This window comes from Oryctolagus cuniculus, chromosome 20 (assembly GCF_051225735.1).
Source record: "Oryctolagus cuniculus isolate XC-2025 breed Fujian yellow rabbit chromosome 20, ASM5122573v1, whole genome shotgun sequence".
Taxonomy (NCBI): domain Eukaryota; kingdom Metazoa; phylum Chordata; class Mammalia; order Lagomorpha; family Leporidae; genus Oryctolagus; species Oryctolagus cuniculus.
This window is the reverse complement of record NC_142886.1, coordinates 48216692-48232777: the sequence shown is the minus strand read 5'-3', so window position 1 is coordinate 48232777 and position 16086 is coordinate 48216692. Positions and strand designations below refer to the sequence as shown.

At 51.5% G+C, this 16086-nt stretch overlaps 1 protein-coding gene across 23 annotated transcripts in view; it reads right to left on the bottom strand.

Annotated features, from left to right (window-relative positions):
- The window catches only part of EML1 (EMAP like 1), a 185047-nt gene that overhangs the window by 30029 nt on the left and 138932 nt on the right, over positions 1-16086 (bottom strand). For 13 of the 23 annotated variants that reach the window (XR_016226430.1, XR_016226428.1, XR_016226432.1 and 10 more), the window contains 5 exons: positions 8990-9018; positions 8119-8145; positions 5621-5750; positions 1837-1986; positions 1029-1098 (listed from right to left, as the gene is read on the bottom strand). Coding sequence is in view for 18 of the 23 variants with exons in the window: in XM_070065387.2 (XP_069921488.2) it covers positions 1029-1098; positions 1837-1986; positions 5621-5750; positions 8119-8145; positions 8990-9018 (406 nt within the window). In the remaining 5 variants the exon portion in view is untranslated. The remainder of the gene's footprint in view (positions 1-1028; positions 1099-1836; positions 1987-5620; positions 5751-8118; positions 8146-8989; positions 9019-16086) is intronic. The other 10 variants (XR_016226431.1, XR_016226429.1, XM_070065389.2 and 7 more) reach the window with 1 other exon arrangement.

Sequence of the window (16086 nt, the reverse complement as noted above, 5' to 3'; positions counted from 1 at the left end):
AAATGCTTATTTATTCTGATTTTAACTTTGTTCATTAAACGAGTACCCACTATATCATGTGTGTGAATATATATTTTTGAAAATTGATAAATTCTTAGACAAGAACAAAGCTATTTAAAAATGTGGTGAAGAATGGGCCAGTGTTGTGAAGCCATTGCCAGTGATGCCAGCATCCCATCTGAACACCGATTTGAGTCTCAGCCGCTCTACTTCTGATCCAGCTTCCTGCTAATGGCCTGGGAGAGCAGCAGAAGATGGCCCAAGTCCTCAGGCCCCTGCATCCACGTGGGAGATGGAGATGAAACTCCTGGCTTCTTGGCTGGCGCCGTGGCTCAACAGGCTAATTCTCCGCCTTGTGGTGCCAGCACATTGGGTTCTAGTCCCGGTTGGGGCACCGGATTCTGTCCCGGTTGCCCCTCTTCCAGGCCAGCTCTCTGCTGTGGCCCAGGAGTGCAGTGGAGGATGGCCCAAGTGCTTGGGCCCTGCACCCCATGGGAGACCAGGAGAAGCACCTGGCTCCTGCCATCGGATCAGCACAATGCGCCAGCCGCGGCGGCCATTGGAGGGTGAACCAACGTCAAAGGAAGACCTTTCTCTCTGTCTGTCTGTCTCTCTCTCACTGTCCACTCTGCCTGTCAAAAATAAAAAAAAAGAAACTCCTGGCTTCAGCCTGGACCAGCCCTGGCCATTGAGACCATTTCAGGAGTGAACCAACAGATGGAAGATCTCCCTCTGTCTCCTCTCCCTCCCCTCCTTTCTCTCCCCCTCCGTAATTCTACCTTTCAAATAAATAAGTAAAGGTTAAAATTTTTTTTTAATTCAAAAGTTTGCTGAATTTAATATGAGCTGAAGGGTGTTAAGGACATGGTAAGACTTTTAGCTTGTAATAAAAAATTCTAACGAGGGACTCAGAATCGTTGAGATCCTGTAACAATATCTAAATAGGCTTAGTATCGGCCAAATGTTTTCAAGACACTGTTTTTGCGTTACCAGCTCATTATGAGATATGCAAAGGTGCTACGACTCACTTTTCCATCCTTGGAGGTGCCTGCAACCTGTCCCGTGGCTATAGTGATCCTGTCCGGGTGGACTGCTAGGCTAAAACAAAGGCATTTACAGAACATCACACTTTGAAGATAAGCTCTACTTTCCCTTCGTCAGACATCATCTAGCAAAGCCTTTAAATACAAGAAATAAACACCACCCAACTTCTTACAGACTCGCGATAAACCCCCTGCATACCCCAACAATTTTAGACAAGGTGTGCCTATTTCAAGTCAAATCCCTTGTTTCTTCTGATGGATTTTCAAATTTCAGGGAACAGCTTCTGATGCTGAGAAAATACCCCTTCAGTCTCAGAACCACTTAGTCGACAACCTTTATCAAGGCTAAAACAGGAAAGGCACGAATCTTTGGCTAACGGGATTTTTACCTCGTTCCCCCTCCCCCCATCCCTCCAAGAATATCCCAAATCCCTACCAAAAGCTATAAATGACCCATCCATAAACACCAGACAGAATGTTTTCTTTTTTAACAAAAAAAAAAAGAAAAAAAGAAAAAAGACCCAGCCAGATGCATTTAGCAGGTGATGTGTTAAGGAGGCCTCTGAAGAGGTGTGTCTTGGGGCTATCTGCTTAGGCCATGCTGTCAGGCATTGTGAGGATGGAAGGTGTCCTACAGGGTCAGGTGGTGAGCAGACAACCCAGAGCACACAGAGAGCTTTTCCCAACGATCCTACTGCCTAGGCCCCTGTTCTCCCTTTAATCCTGTCCCTCTATGGGCCTCCTCACGCTATCGGACTGCACCTGCGCCTCGGCGTCCCAGCCCCCGCCTCACCACTTCACGTCGTCACTGTGACCGGCGTAGTGCCGCTGCAGCTGCTCCTCCACATTATACAACACCACCACGGAGGCAATGAAGTACACGGTCTCCCCCGTCGGAAGCAGGTACAGGTTATTCCGGCAGTCTCGACCCCGGTACCCGTAGCTTCGTGCGCGTCAAGGGAAAAACTGCTTTTCCTTTCAGAGCTGACAACACATCAGCTTCATCCAACAGGCACAGACACTGACTCTTGGCATGGACTTCGTGAATGTAAGTTACATTAAATTGCAAATACTGAATGCTAAATGCCAAATACCGGACCCCCCGCAGCCACACAGTCAAGTTGGAAATGGCCATGGATGCAAAGGCAATACCTATTTTTAACAAGACAAAGAGTTGGTTTGATTTTTAGAAAAGTTTTTGAGTTAATTATAAGTCCATTTTTATTGTGGTATCAGAGACCTAAATCTTTATTACAAATAGTTTTAGGGGCTGGCATTGTGGCATAGCAGGTAAAGCTGCCACCTACCACGCCAGCACCACACAGGCAATCGCCGCGTCCTGATCTGAGGGTGAAGACAGGGTTCCCGCTCTGTGCCTTAAAATCGATGGTTCCTGTCCTGCCAGCTCCACTTTCAATCCAGCTCTCTGCCAATGGCCTGGGGAAAGCTGTGGAAGACGGCCCAAGTGCTTGGTCCCTGCACCCATAGGGAGACCAGAAGGAGCTCCTGGCTGGCCATTGCAGCCATCTGGGGAATGAACCAGCAGGTGGATCTCTGTGTCTCTCCCCCTCTCTAGCTCTTTAAATAAATAAGTAAATCTTTAAAAAGAGAGTTTTATTAAATATGATAAAAGTATTCATAATGGATAAAAATCACACACACACACACACACACGATAAAAAATTAGGTTCCCGGCGAAAAGCAGAGTTACAGAGAGGCAGAGGCAGAGGCAGACGTAGAGAGAGAGAGAGAGAGAGAGAGAGAGAGATCTTCCATCCACTGTTTCACTTCCCAAATGGCTGCAATGACCAGAGCTGGGTCAGTCCAAAGCCAGGAGCCAGGAGCTTCTTCCAGGTTTCCCACATGGGTACAGGAGCCCAAGGACTTGGACCATCTTCTGTTGCTTTCCCAGGCCATAGCAGAGAGCTGGATTAGAAGTGGAGCAGCCGGGACTAGAACCAGTGCCCATATGGGATGCTGGCACTGCAGGCAGCGGCTTTACCCACTACACCACAGCACTGGCCCCTGAATGAATGTGTTTTGAGGGGCCAGTGTTGTGCTGCAGCCGGTTAAGCCACTGCTTCAGACACCAGCAGCCAATATCCGAGAGCTGATTCCAATCTCTGCTGCTCCGCTTCCAATCCAGCTCCCTGCTAAGGCGCCTGGGAAAGCAGTGAACGATGGCTCAGGAACTTGGGCCCCTACCATCCACGTGAGAGACCTGGACGGAGGTCCTGGCTCCTGCTCCTGGCTTTGGCCTGGCTCAGCCATGGCTATTGGGACCTACCGGGGAGTGAACCATCGAATGGAAGATCTCTTTGTCTCTCTTTCTCTTTCACCCTGCCTTTCAAATCAAATCAATCTTCTAAAACTATGTTTTGAATAATGTCTTCCAGACTCGGCTGACAAGGCAGAGCTGAGCCTCTTCAACGACATGTGCCACACCAGATTCCGAAACAGGAGCTCGCATCAGAATCTGAAAAAATAAAAAAACGTATTTTGGGGGAGAAATTTAGGTATAAGTGGTAATTTTTTAAAATGCCATAAAAATATGACTTCATAATCTCAGCCATTCTTCTGAGTAAAGCCTCAACAGTTCCATTTAAGCTGACTCCTTGGGACGTGCGTCCGCGGCTCGGCACCACACAGGCGATCACCGCGTCCTGATCTGAGGGTGAAGACAGGGTTCCCGCTCTGTGCCTTAAAATCGTCATGGACTGAAGGTGGCCTCTACAGGCTTCCTTTGAAGTAAAAACAGGCACGGGTGTCGTGGCGCAGCAGGTCGAGCTGCCCGCTTGGGTCACCGGCACCCCGTTAGAGAGTGCTGGTTCGAGTCTCTTGGCTGCTCCACTTCTGATCCAGCTCCCTCCTGACACACCCGGGAAGCAGCAGATGAAGGCCCACGCACTGGAGCCCCTGCCATCTGCATGGGAGAGCAGGAGGGAGCTTCTGGCTCCTGGCTTCCACCTGACCTATCTGGGAGGTGAACTAGCAGATGGAAAATCTCTCTCTCTCTCTCTCCTTCCTTCTACCTCTCTCTCTTTCACTCTTTCAAATAAATAATAAATCTTTTTTTTTTTTTTTAAATAAAGGCTGGTGTTGTGGCACAGTGGGTTAAGCCGCTGCCTGCAATGCCAACATCCCATATGGGCACTGGTGCAAGTCCTGGCTGCTCCACTTCTGTTCCAGCTCCCTGCTAATGTGTCTGGGAAAGCACTGGGAGATGCCTCAGTCTCCAAGTGGCTGTAACAGCTGTGGCTGGGCCAGGCCAAAGCCAGGAGCCTGAAACTCCATTCAAGTCTCCCCTGTGAGTGGCAGGAGCCTAAGCACTTGAACCATCATCCACTGCCTCCCAGGTCCATTCGCAGGGAGCTGGATCAGAAGCAACACGGCTAGGACTCAAACCAGCACTCCGATACGGGCTACTGGTGTTGCCGGTGGTGGCTGAACACCCTTCTGCCCATTTCTGAGTATTTTCATGAAGCTTGCTCTCTGCAAGTTTTTAACTAACTTTATTCTTTTGGAAAGATTGAAATTCAAGCCAAAAACCACTCATTAACTTTCCCTTGACCTTGAAAAAGTCATGCAATTTTCTAACAGGCATATTTTCCTTTCGGGAAACCAGTGCATTCATATTTGAAGAAGAACTGTGGGCTCTTCACTCAAGAAGGCGAGGCGGTTCCCCTACAACCAGTGGTCTTTGGAGCACCTCCTTTCCTAGGGGGGTACTGGGTTCTAAAACTTGGCCAATTTTGTAAACCTCTCTCACTCTTTCTAAGAGTGAGAGAGAGGCAGGTGTTTGGCCTACCCACTAACCCACTGGATGGGAATCCTGCGTCCCATATCACAATGCCTGGGTTCACATTCCAGCTCTGCTCTCAGCTCCAGCTTCCTGCTCATGTGCACCCCGGGAGGCAGCAGGTGATGGTTCAAGTACTTGGATCCAGGCCACCCATGAAGGGGACCTGGATGGGGTTCCTGGCTCCCAGGTTCAGTCTGGTCCATCCCAGCTCTGCCTGTTTCAGGCATCTGAAAAGTGAACCAGCAGACAGGAGTTCTCGTCTCTCTGGCTCTCCAATGAACCAAAAGGTTTTAAAAAGGAAAGTAAGAGCAAATAATTTGTTTTGTAAAACTTTAAGGGACTTTAAAGTTTTATGATTTTCTTAAGTTAAACTTCTAGCATTTAGGGGCTGGCATCGCGGCACAGAATTAAGCTGCTGCTTGTGACACTGGCATCCATGTGGGCCTGAGTTCAAGTCCCGGCTGCTCCACTTCTGATCCAGCTCCAGGCTAATGCACCTGCAAAAGCAGCAGATGAGGGCTCAAGCACCTGGGCCCCTGACACCCCCGTGGGAGGCCCGGCTGGAATTCTGAGCCCCTGGCTTCAGCTCTGCCCAGCGCTGGCTGCTGCAGCCACCTGGGGGATGAAGAGTGGGGTACACGGTCTCTCTGCTTCTCCCTCTTTCTCTGCTGTGCCTCCTCTGAGATAAATAAAACAAAGCCTTTAAATCAGTAAACAAGACCTTCAAGCACACAAGTGGAGCTCCATGTAGATCCACCAGGAGGATGAAGGATACACCCACTCGAGCTTCAGTCTCTTGGTTGGCAGCTCTGCTTTTGCTTCCAAGCTGTAGGAGTCCACTTGATCTTTGGGCATGTACATGGTGACCGGGCGTCCACGGAGAAACATTTTTACGTATCCTTCTTCTACAAAAAGAACACAGGTGTCAGTTGGACACCTCGGTGGCTGGCACATCTGGAGGCAAATTAGGCGTCCTCTCTAATGTACAAGTGAAAGCGATCTCACTCCTGATGAATGTCCTGGGGGAAATAACTAGTCGGAAAATCAAATAGTCAGAAGCACACCTTTGCATCTGGTTTGCCTTTGACGTCCTGCTGACTAGGGCAGGGTACTGTAAAAAGGCAGGGAGGGTTGAGATTCCAGCAACCACTTCCCAGTTTGTGTATCACCAAGAGGGGGAAGCCTACCACACCCCAGAAAAAAAAACTGCAACTAAAACAGGGAATCCACTGATGTTTTATAAACTGAATTCCACACACAGACAGTTTTGGTACCAAAACTTATAAAGTATCTTTCAATATTTAAGTTGGCTTATTTTATATCACAATGAAAAATAATATGCCTTGATCTTTTTAAACTAGGCAAGTCTTTCAAATGTAAAGAACACAGAATCAACACTAGGATGCACCCAAAAAGGAAAATGCTCAAGGGATAGCTAGGAATAGAGAACAGAACAGAGACCCAATCAAGAAGCAGGGACTGAAACTCTAGAACACTTTCATAATAAAATCACTTCTGATCTTTTAGTAAGTTACAGGGACAAAAGTAAAACCCAAAAATGCAGTGACACAGGGCAACTCTTTTAGACTTGAACAAAACCAGCTTGGGGTGCTGTGCCTCGGGCTTTCAGGGTAGAACAAGGGCAAAGAGAATGGCTCCGGAGCTCCTGACAGATTCTGTTGGGATTCAGAGCTTGCTGAATCCTGAGGCTTCGCTGCGGATCAAAGGAGCGGGCCTGAGTGGACTGACACCGGGCGGCGGGAGCAGGTGCATCTGTACACCCGCTTCACAGAGGACTCGTCCACAGAGGGGACACTGGTGAGGAACAGTCATGAGACAATCACAGTATGGGTAAGTGTCACATCTGCAAGTTAGTTTCCCCAAGAAAGTTCAAACAACGCCACGTGCAACTCCACTCAGACAGTAGGAGGCCATGGCAGCTTCCTGTGACTGTGGGCATGCACTCCAGGTCCTGCACACATGCATGTGACACACTCTTCACTCTGCGCATCACTGGACTCTGAGAAGGGCCACTGCACACGCAGCCCTGCACCACTGTGCCGCCACCGTGTCCTGCCGGTCCTCCTGTTAGAACGTTCCCGGGGGCGGGGGGGGGGGCGTGGCTGTCCCTGGCAGGGCTGAGACTGGCCCATGCCCGGCCCCATCTCTGCAGCTCTCCTGGAGCTCCCCTGGCTCATCCACTCACTGGTGCCAAGACCCTCAGGGCCCAAACTGGACTTCATGGAGTCCTCCCTCCATGGGAACTCCTTCCCTGGCTCCTGTACTTCTAGACCAAACAGCATCCAGTAACTGTCCTGCTGGGCTCTGTGGGCACAGCCTCATCTCATACACCCACCCTCAGCAGTGCCCTGCACAGCCAGATCTGTCTTCAACACCCTCCACCCTGTCCCTTCTCTGTGCCTGCACTCAGGCCGTTCTCTCTGAAACCTCGTCCCTCTGCCTCTCACCCCAGCCTCAGCTCGTCAGTCTGTGTTGAACACAACAGAAGGAGCAACATTAGCAGGCTGACATCAGCGGGAAGAGGGCAGGAGGGGTCAAGTTTAAAGCTAAGTGAGAACTCTCTTTGCAAGCGATGACTCGGTCCTGCTCGAGGGCTCAGAGAACGCAGGCCGGGAAGGCCACCCACAGAGGGCTGTGTCCGTGACGCTCAGAGAGGCTCCCTGCGCACGGACACAACCAGCACCCATGCAGCGCCCACCTGAGCACTTCCGAGTTAGGTGCAGGTTATCCTGAGGCTCACTGATGGCACAGTTTTGCATTTAATGTGAAATGTAATCAATTACTAGCCAAAAAAAAAAAGCACTGAATTTAGCCTTGGCACTGTTTTGCACTGGTAATTCGGACATTCCACACCCAAAATCAAAATGCAGCAAGGGAAAGCAACAACTTTTCAGGCACGTTAGGGTAACAGCACGCGACCACCAAACCAGAGGCAGGAGTGGGGAGAGGCCAGCAGCAGTGCAGGTGCCACGTCAGATAGTGGGACATCCAGGAGCAGCCCTATAGCTCTCTTGGGGTTTTTACAGTTTTAGAAATTCCTGCAAGTTGCTCACTAATCAATCCACATCCAAATTGTAGCCACCTATTAAAGCTCATGCAAGCAGAAGCCGAGAGATACTTTTCACTGAAACGGAAGTGGCATCACAAAGCATGTTCGTCAGAGACGGGGTCTGTCTGCCTGCGGGGAAGAGGCTCCTGTAGCCCGGCTGCGCTTGGCTCAGAGAGCTATGAGGCTCCGGAAATGCCGCCTACCTTTGCAGTGCGTCACGCGGCGCTTCCCTTGGGGTTTCAGAGACAGAGACAGAAGGGCTAGATGAAGAGACTGGAGGACTGCCAGGGTGGCTGGCCTGCCTGCCCAGGGGCACTCACAGCTGGCTGCCCTGGAGACACGGCCCTGCACCCCCCACCCCCAGGTCAAGTCCTGGCCCTCCTGACCCAGTGCACTTGGGGCCATTAATGCTCAGGGACTCATTTCACGCTTCCTGAAAATGAAATGAACATGACTGTGCATGCTGATCAACACAGCACTTTGACTTTCATATCCTAATTCCAAATTTAAGGAGGAAAAACTAAAATTAGGTGAACTTATTTAACTTATTAGACGTTTGTCCACTTTTTTGGTTTGTACTTTCAATGCCCTTTAAAATAAGGCTAATGTGGTTCAAGACAGCATCTGCCTTACTCTAAAACACTTTTAACAGAGATAGGGGAAGGTACCTAAACTACTAGTTTGCAGTTTAAGATATGGTAGGCAGAGAAAGAAGAGTAGATGAAGTTATGTAACTGGATGCATCAGGAAGTTTCCCTTTAAGAGAAATGCACAGGTTGGTGACACACGTCCAGTTAGTAGGAAGGAGTGACAAAGGCAGGAGAAGTCTCCTAATGTGGAAACGCCTCCTCGCACTGCCCTGTCTGCGGCAGGTTCTGGAAGCGGATGTCGATGGGTGAATTTCTATGACTGTTCTGTGGGCATCTCGCTGCTGTCATCAGGACTGCCTGACCCCCAGGGGCCACCCCGGCGTGAGTTCTCCCCACCCAGAGACACCAAAGCTCCCGTGTGCCCAAGGCTGGCCCCGGGGAACACAGGTGAGGGGCGCCCGCCCAAGCACGGAACAGGACTTACCTGCACTGAACACGGGCTCCTTGGGTTTGCTGTGAAAATAAACCACAAGCAGCTGTTAGAGGGTGGCTGAGGTTGTGCCCCTTCCCCTAGGACTCCCCGGCTGCAGCATAGATCCCACGTGTTGACGAGGAAGACAACCCCATTTCACCACGAGAGGAACACTCGTAAGCAAAAATGCCCAGGACCAGGTGTGAGAGATCGTCACGTGGCGCTGGTGACAGCAACTCAGCCTCATAGGAAAAGACCCTGGGGAACGAGGGCGGGAGCCGGGGGGGCGTTTCCCCTCCCCCCACTCTCCTGGCAGGGTATTTTAAGAACTGACTCAAACCTAGCACACTCCCAACCAAAGATCCTGTGGGTGGGGACCCTGAGCACTCAGCCCCTGGGTGGCAGGCAGGAGGGAAGGACAGACCGCTGGGGGACAAGTCACCCACGTTGGGAGCGGGGTCCTCTGGCTCCCCCATCTCACGGGACATGTGGGGACAGCCCTGTGGACTCGGGGCCCTGCATGTCACCCCCATGCAGGGTGAGGCAGCCCCTGCAACTGCCCCCTTGGAAACCAAGCACCCAACAGGTTCAAGGACAGCTCCACACACTGGCTAAGGCCATCCCCAGGGGCAAGCCTCCTGCAAGAAGAACTTCCGTGAGGGTCCCCAGGTGCAGATGGAGAGCAGGGGCACCACGGCTGCAGGTGCACAGCTGCCATCCCACCTCCCCCCTGACAACCCCTGTGGGGAGAGGTCACAGCCTTGCAGACGAGGACATGGAGGTCCCCAGTGCAGTGGCATAGACAGGTGGCAGGGCCTTTAGGAGGTAATTAGGTGGGGGAGGCCTCTACCCTCGGTTATTCCAGAGAGACCAGGTTGGGTCTCATGGGATTGAGCTGGGTATCCTGGGACAGGACTAGTTGCCTCAAAAGCAGGCTGACACAAGGCACAGTGGCTTCTGCTGCTCTGGTCTCGTCCCCGTGTGCTCCAGCCATGTCACGCCACCCACCAGTTACGACGAAGCATGAGGTCCTCACCAGATGTGGCTGCCCAATCATGGACTTCTGGCCTCCAAAACCATGAGCCAAACTAAAGCCCTTCTCTATATAAAGTGCCCAGCTTTGGGTATTCTGTTAGAGTGACACAGACAGACTAAGACCAAGGGAGAGCGGGGCCCGAGTCCGGGAGACCACGAGGTGCACACGGCATGCCGGGTGCCAGCCACCCTGCCCCTCAGCCCCCTGCCACCATAGGAAAGCACACGGCAGGTAAGTGAGAGCCGTGAGCAGCGTGGCCACACCCCACTCGGGCAGCACTGCGACAGGCACTTTTGTGTGCACATCCAAGCAGATACATATACTTAAGATTACTTCTTTTCTCTTCATTCTTAACTGGAAACACAAAGGAGAACACCATAAATGCACCTGCCCTTGATCGTACAGTGCAACAAACGCGTGTTAATATCCAGGACGGCCAGGAAGCCCTCTGTTCACAGGTGCCTCACGTGGCCGGCTGTGTTGTAGGCTCAGCTTTCTGATCCCTAAAGCACAGCAGCTGAGAACACAGACCTCGGCAAAGGCCTGGTCTTCACCGGCCGGCACGGCCCTGCACCTTCCCCACCTGGCCCTACTTCCTCCCCCACCTGCCCCTACTTCCTCCCCTGCCTGTGGGTCACCGAGTCCCGGTCACTCTGTTCTCTGCTCCTCTGAACCCGCCAGTCATGCTCCCACATCAGGGGTTTGCTCCCCGTCCCTCCCCTTGAACCGTCAGTCAGCTGTGTGGCTACCACCTGTGAGATGTCTTGCTCAGCAGTGCAACCCGCCCCCACCCCCAGGTTCCCTGCCTACACCACCCCTATGAGAGTGCCTGGGTTCGAGTCCCGGCTCCACTTCTGCTGCCAGCTCCCTGCTAATATGTTCACCCTAGAAAGGCAGTGGATGATGGCTCAAGTACTGGGTCCCTGCCCCCCGATGGGAGACCCAGATGGAGTTCCAGGCTCTTGGATTCAGCCTGGCCCAGTTGTTGTGGGCATCTGGGGAGTGAATCAGTGGACAGACGATCTCCCTCTTTTCCTTGGCCTTTTAAATAACAAGACAAAACCCCCAGACTTTTCTGCCCAGGGCTCTCAAGCCCCCAACCCCTGCTGGTGGGGGGAGGGGCTTAGTTTTGTTCCCTGCTAAGCTCCCAGTGCCTGGGACAGCAGACGGTGGCTGCCTGGAACATGAAGAGGGCCCGAGTCCTGTGGGGTTCCCAACAGCGGCCCGGGGCGCTGGGATCTCTGGTCTCTCTCTCTGTGCCCTAGCCCCTGCCTGCCTCCATGGTGGTAGTTTTGAGATCCACGTGGAAGGAAGGCCTATACTTCTGGGAATAGAGAGTCCCTACCTATACTTGCGGGGAAGAAAAGTCCTTGTCAAGGTCCCTGCGGGTGCCTAAAGGTCAACCAATGAGGATTAGACCCGCCTCAACCTTTAACCCCCACGCCCTGAATCTATAAAAGGAGCCCTCCCAACCTCTGATGCGTGACTTCCCCAGTCCCCACTCTGTTGGGGCCGTGGAACCTCGGCTGGGAGCGGAACCCCAATAAAAGCCTGTGAATTAATTGATTCGTCTGCCTGGGAAGATTTGTTATGCACCAGACACCTTGCAGATGGTGCCAAAACCCGGGAGCTGAGGGTTCGTGCCTCCACTTTCTGGGTTCGAGGCCCCCTCGCTCCTTGAACCTGTCTGGTGCCCCAGGCTGACTACGGACCATGCTTGACCCACTGTAAGTAACTCCTCCCTTGCTTTCCCTCCCTCCTCTGGGTTGGCCCAGTCTCTGCGATCTCGGGCTAGCTCTCCGTCCGGACAGAGACCTCCAAATCGTGCGCACGTGGTCTCTGTTCTCTCTGCTGTTTAGCCTCCCAGCGGCTGTGGAGACGTCCCGCCGCTGGCTTGGCCCCGTAGAGGACTGACCTCTAATCTGTCTGCTCAAGTCCGGGACAAGGGACGCCTTGACCGAATTTCAGTAGATCCAGGCTACCGGGGAGACCATGGGATCTGGCCAATCCTGAGGGTGGGAATCAAAATGCCCCCTGGCCTGCCTGCTAAAGAACTTGAAGAAACTGGGACTGGCCCTGGACCTACGAAGTAAACGCCTAATCTTCTACTCCACTCAGGCATGGCCTAATTACCTTGAGAATCTCTGCTGCAGGGAGAGAAAATGGTCAGAGGTCCCCTATGTCCAGGCTTTCTGAGACCTCCGCCCCCATCCTACTCCCTTCTCCCCTACTTTCCTCTCTGCCTGCTCCACAGCCCAGGTCTTGCTGGCCAAGATCGGGCCACCTCCTAAGGGCACCTCTTCTGTGTTACTGCCAAACTCTCCACCCTCCACCTTTTCGGACCCTCCAGAGTTCCTGGGGACCCCACAGCTAGCCAGGAACCTCATGCCCCCATATGCACATTCTTCTGCCCTGCCCCACCCCATGTCCTGCCTCTCCTCGCGGCTATTGCTGGAAGCCAGGTAGCCACGTGGCCCAACCACCGGTGTCAACCTCCACTCCCCATCCTAATGGGATTCGAAGTTTTAAAAGGACCTGTTCCTGAACACGTGGCTCTCTAGCCTCCGCCTCTGGTCTCCTTTCTTTTCTCTCTTCTCTCCTGCTCGCTCTCTCCTCTCATCTCTCTCATCTCCTCACTATCTCCTCTCCTCTCTTGTCTCTTATACTCTCTCTCTTTTTTTCCCTTCTTTACCCCACCACTCCCATCTGCTGGGTTTTAGGTCAAGTGCCTAAGCCCCTTGTGGCCAACTGAATATGACATCATGGGCCTAAGGTGTTCTTAGGAAAAACACAACTGTAACTGTAACTGTAAAAAGACACTGAGTTTGAAGGAATTTCTCTTTGAATCTAGGAAGATCACTACCTTTGAAAATATCGCTTTGTAACTTGCTGAACTTATTTTGCAATTTATTTTAACAGGTTTCCTGGTAATCAGTACAATGAAACAACAATGGATAATTAGTACTTGTTTTAGATGAATGCAATTTTAATTTTAATTGAATTCAGATAGCGATATTTAATATCAGCATCTTAAGTCATTTAGGTGTAACTGCTAATTTAAATTGGGTAAAGGCAAATGAGATAATGTGTCTAAATGTAAACTCTTGTATACTCAGCATGTTAAATTTGTGTTAAAAATGTTATAGAAATGTGCATTTGGTAAGGAAGGTTAAAAGGAAAGAGTTATTTTGAATAAAGAAAGGACAAGGTTTGTAAGATTGACTTCATCCTGATGGCTAGTTTACTCTAGACTGGAATGGAAATGATGGAATGTTTCAAGTATGTTGAAGAGGGTGTGTGGAAGTCACAGAAGGTTATGAAAGAAATCTTGGATGTTAATGAGAAAGCCACAGAGGCCTAAAGAGTTAAATGTTCTGTAAAATCCTACAGGTGCTTTCAAAAATGCTCTGTGAAGTAAGCACGTGCCTCTTGTTGAGTTTATAATGAGTTTATAATTTTAAACGTGGCAACTGAAAGTCTTTTGTCATCCACAGTTTTATATATCAGATTTGCTGCTCATAAAACTAAAGCGTTGTTGGTTCTGTGCTTAGCTGTCCTCCTGTAGGTTCTGATGGACTTTTTCCAGCCACTTCTATTGTATTCAGTACTTTGGGATGGCGGTGTAACAGATGAAGCCAATAATGTATTACAGGTACCAACTGAAAGTATGGTTAGCTGAGGTTACTAACAGCAGAAAGTAATTCGAATCAATTGGTATATTAAAAAACAGTTAAAGAGTTTAAAAAGCTAGTATTGAAACTGCTATATTTGTTATCTAATGATTGAAACTGCTTTCTAAGTTTTCATTTGATATTGCTATTGTCAGTGAGTGATCTGGGACTGGCACCCCCTTGACTTGCATCCTCTGGTCTGCTCTAACAAAAACCAGGAGGAAGAGAAAGTGGGCTTCAAAAATGGAAAGATCGGTGGCAGGCCTATTAATGACTGTTCTGTACAGTGATCTGCCCTCAAGGAGACCCAACAGGCCAGCCCACTATAGTGGCTTTCAGTGTGGTGAGCCTGGGCTTCAGCAGAAGTCAGCTTGTGAAGAGCCCTGGCAGCTCTGCCAGCCAAGAGCTGGATCACTGGAAATGGACCTGCCCTGGAGTCGAAGGACTTCAGGTCAGAGCCACAGATCTTATTGGCTCTAAACTGAAAAGCCCTTCACTCGGCCCAGCTTCCAAGGTGACCACCGCAGCTGAGGGGACGGCCAAGTAGGTCAGCAACACTGCAGGCAGAACTGTAAATTTCCTGTTAGAGATTCCACCTGCCTTTACCTGGCCAGCTCTCCTCCCAGGCCAGCTAGGTAATGGAAGTCAACAGGGTGCCTTCCCCAAAGAGGTTCACACCTCCCTTAGGATGTACCCTATGAAGAGATAGATAAGTCTGGGCCTCTTGACTTACAAGGCCTAAAGCCCACCAGATTATTACCAAGCCCCTTCTGTCAGGTTCTATTTGCCTCTCAATCAGAAAATTTAGCTGTGGCTTAGACAGCACCTTGCTTGGGTCCTCTAGTAATGACTCTGTCCTTTTTCTAGACCCTGTCTAGCCCACTTGGGCCTCACTCCTTTGTAATAATAACCTCTACTCTAACATCAATGACTCTACTCCCAACCTGTGTGTATTGATGGTCCTCTCCTCCACTTAATGTTGTATGATTATTCAGAATTTCTCTACAGACAAACCCCTCTACCTGCAAAAGTTGAGTGGCCTTTCTCCCGGTCTTGGCTGGGATCAGATTTAAACCGCGTCCATCAAACCATCCTCACAAGGGTCCAGGCCCCCCCCCCCCCCCGCCCATTTCCTCTCCTCTATGAAATCCTCTCATTACCTGCTTAATGCCACTTTTAGGATCATTGGCTGCTATTCTCACCCTGACTTGTATACTACAGTGTCTGTTTAAGAGTTTACAGCAGGTTGATAATGGAATGAACCAAGGTCTTCAGCAACCAGGCAGTCAACCAGATGCTTCTCCATCCATACATGCCTGTCCCTGAGGAGCCCCCAAGATACCCCCAGCGGGCCCCTGTAGACAACGTCCCCAGTCAGCAGGAAGTAGCCAGACAGACTCATCGTCGCCCCCTTTCCTGTCATCAAAAAGTCGGGATGGTGGCTTTGGGAGCCGCAAGGAGGGAAGGCCTACACTCCCGGGAATGGAGAGTCCCTACCTGTACTTCTGGGGAAGAAAAGTCCTTGTCAAGGTCCCCGCGGGTGCCTAAAGGTCAACCAGTGAGGATCAGACCGCCTCAACCTTTAACCCCCGTGCCCTGAATCTATAAAAGGAGCCCTCCCAACCTCTGACGCGCGACTTCCCGGGCCCCAGCTCTGTTGCTCTGTTGGGGCCGTGGAACCTCGGCCGGGAGCGGAACCCCAATAAAAGCCTGTGAATTAATTGATTCGTCTGCCTGGGAAGATTTGTTATGCGCAGACACCTTGCACGTGGGAGGCTGGAGGGTGGAGAATTTGCCTCGGTGTCCTGCTCTTCCCGTGGACACTCAGGGAGTATCAGCACTCCCGTCCTGCCCCTTGCAGGGGTACGTGGTGGGGGGGGACTGCCTGCGTGGCCGAGGCCCCCAGAATGCTGAGCTGGCACTTGGGGTCCACACTCGGTGCCAGAAACTCCAGGACGCTCTGGCATGGTCTTCTTGCTCCCACCGTTCAGCTGGGGACGGAGGCAGCTGCCCGAGAGGGGTGTGCACGGCGGCCACACACGGCTGTGGTTCTGCGCATTTCCTGCTGGTTCTGCACATTTCCTGGGGTGGCCATGGTCCGTGTGCAAGCAGAAGCAGATCTCAGCTCCAAATTGCACATATTGTTCGATGCACGTGGGGAGGGTGTCGGCGGCAGGCGGGGGAGGGGCTCAGTGCGTCCTCCACGCCCACATGCGGTCCAGCCTGCTCTAGGAAGGGTGAACAAGCTCCAGATGCATCGGTCCCTCCCCACTGTGCCCCCGCCGATTTCGGCAAAAAGGAGACTCGCGGACAGGCCTGGCTGTGCGTGCTCTCACCGCACAGGAGCTGGGATGCAGAGGTCAGAGGCCCTGAGGACAACTCCCTCCTGAGCAGTGCAGTCA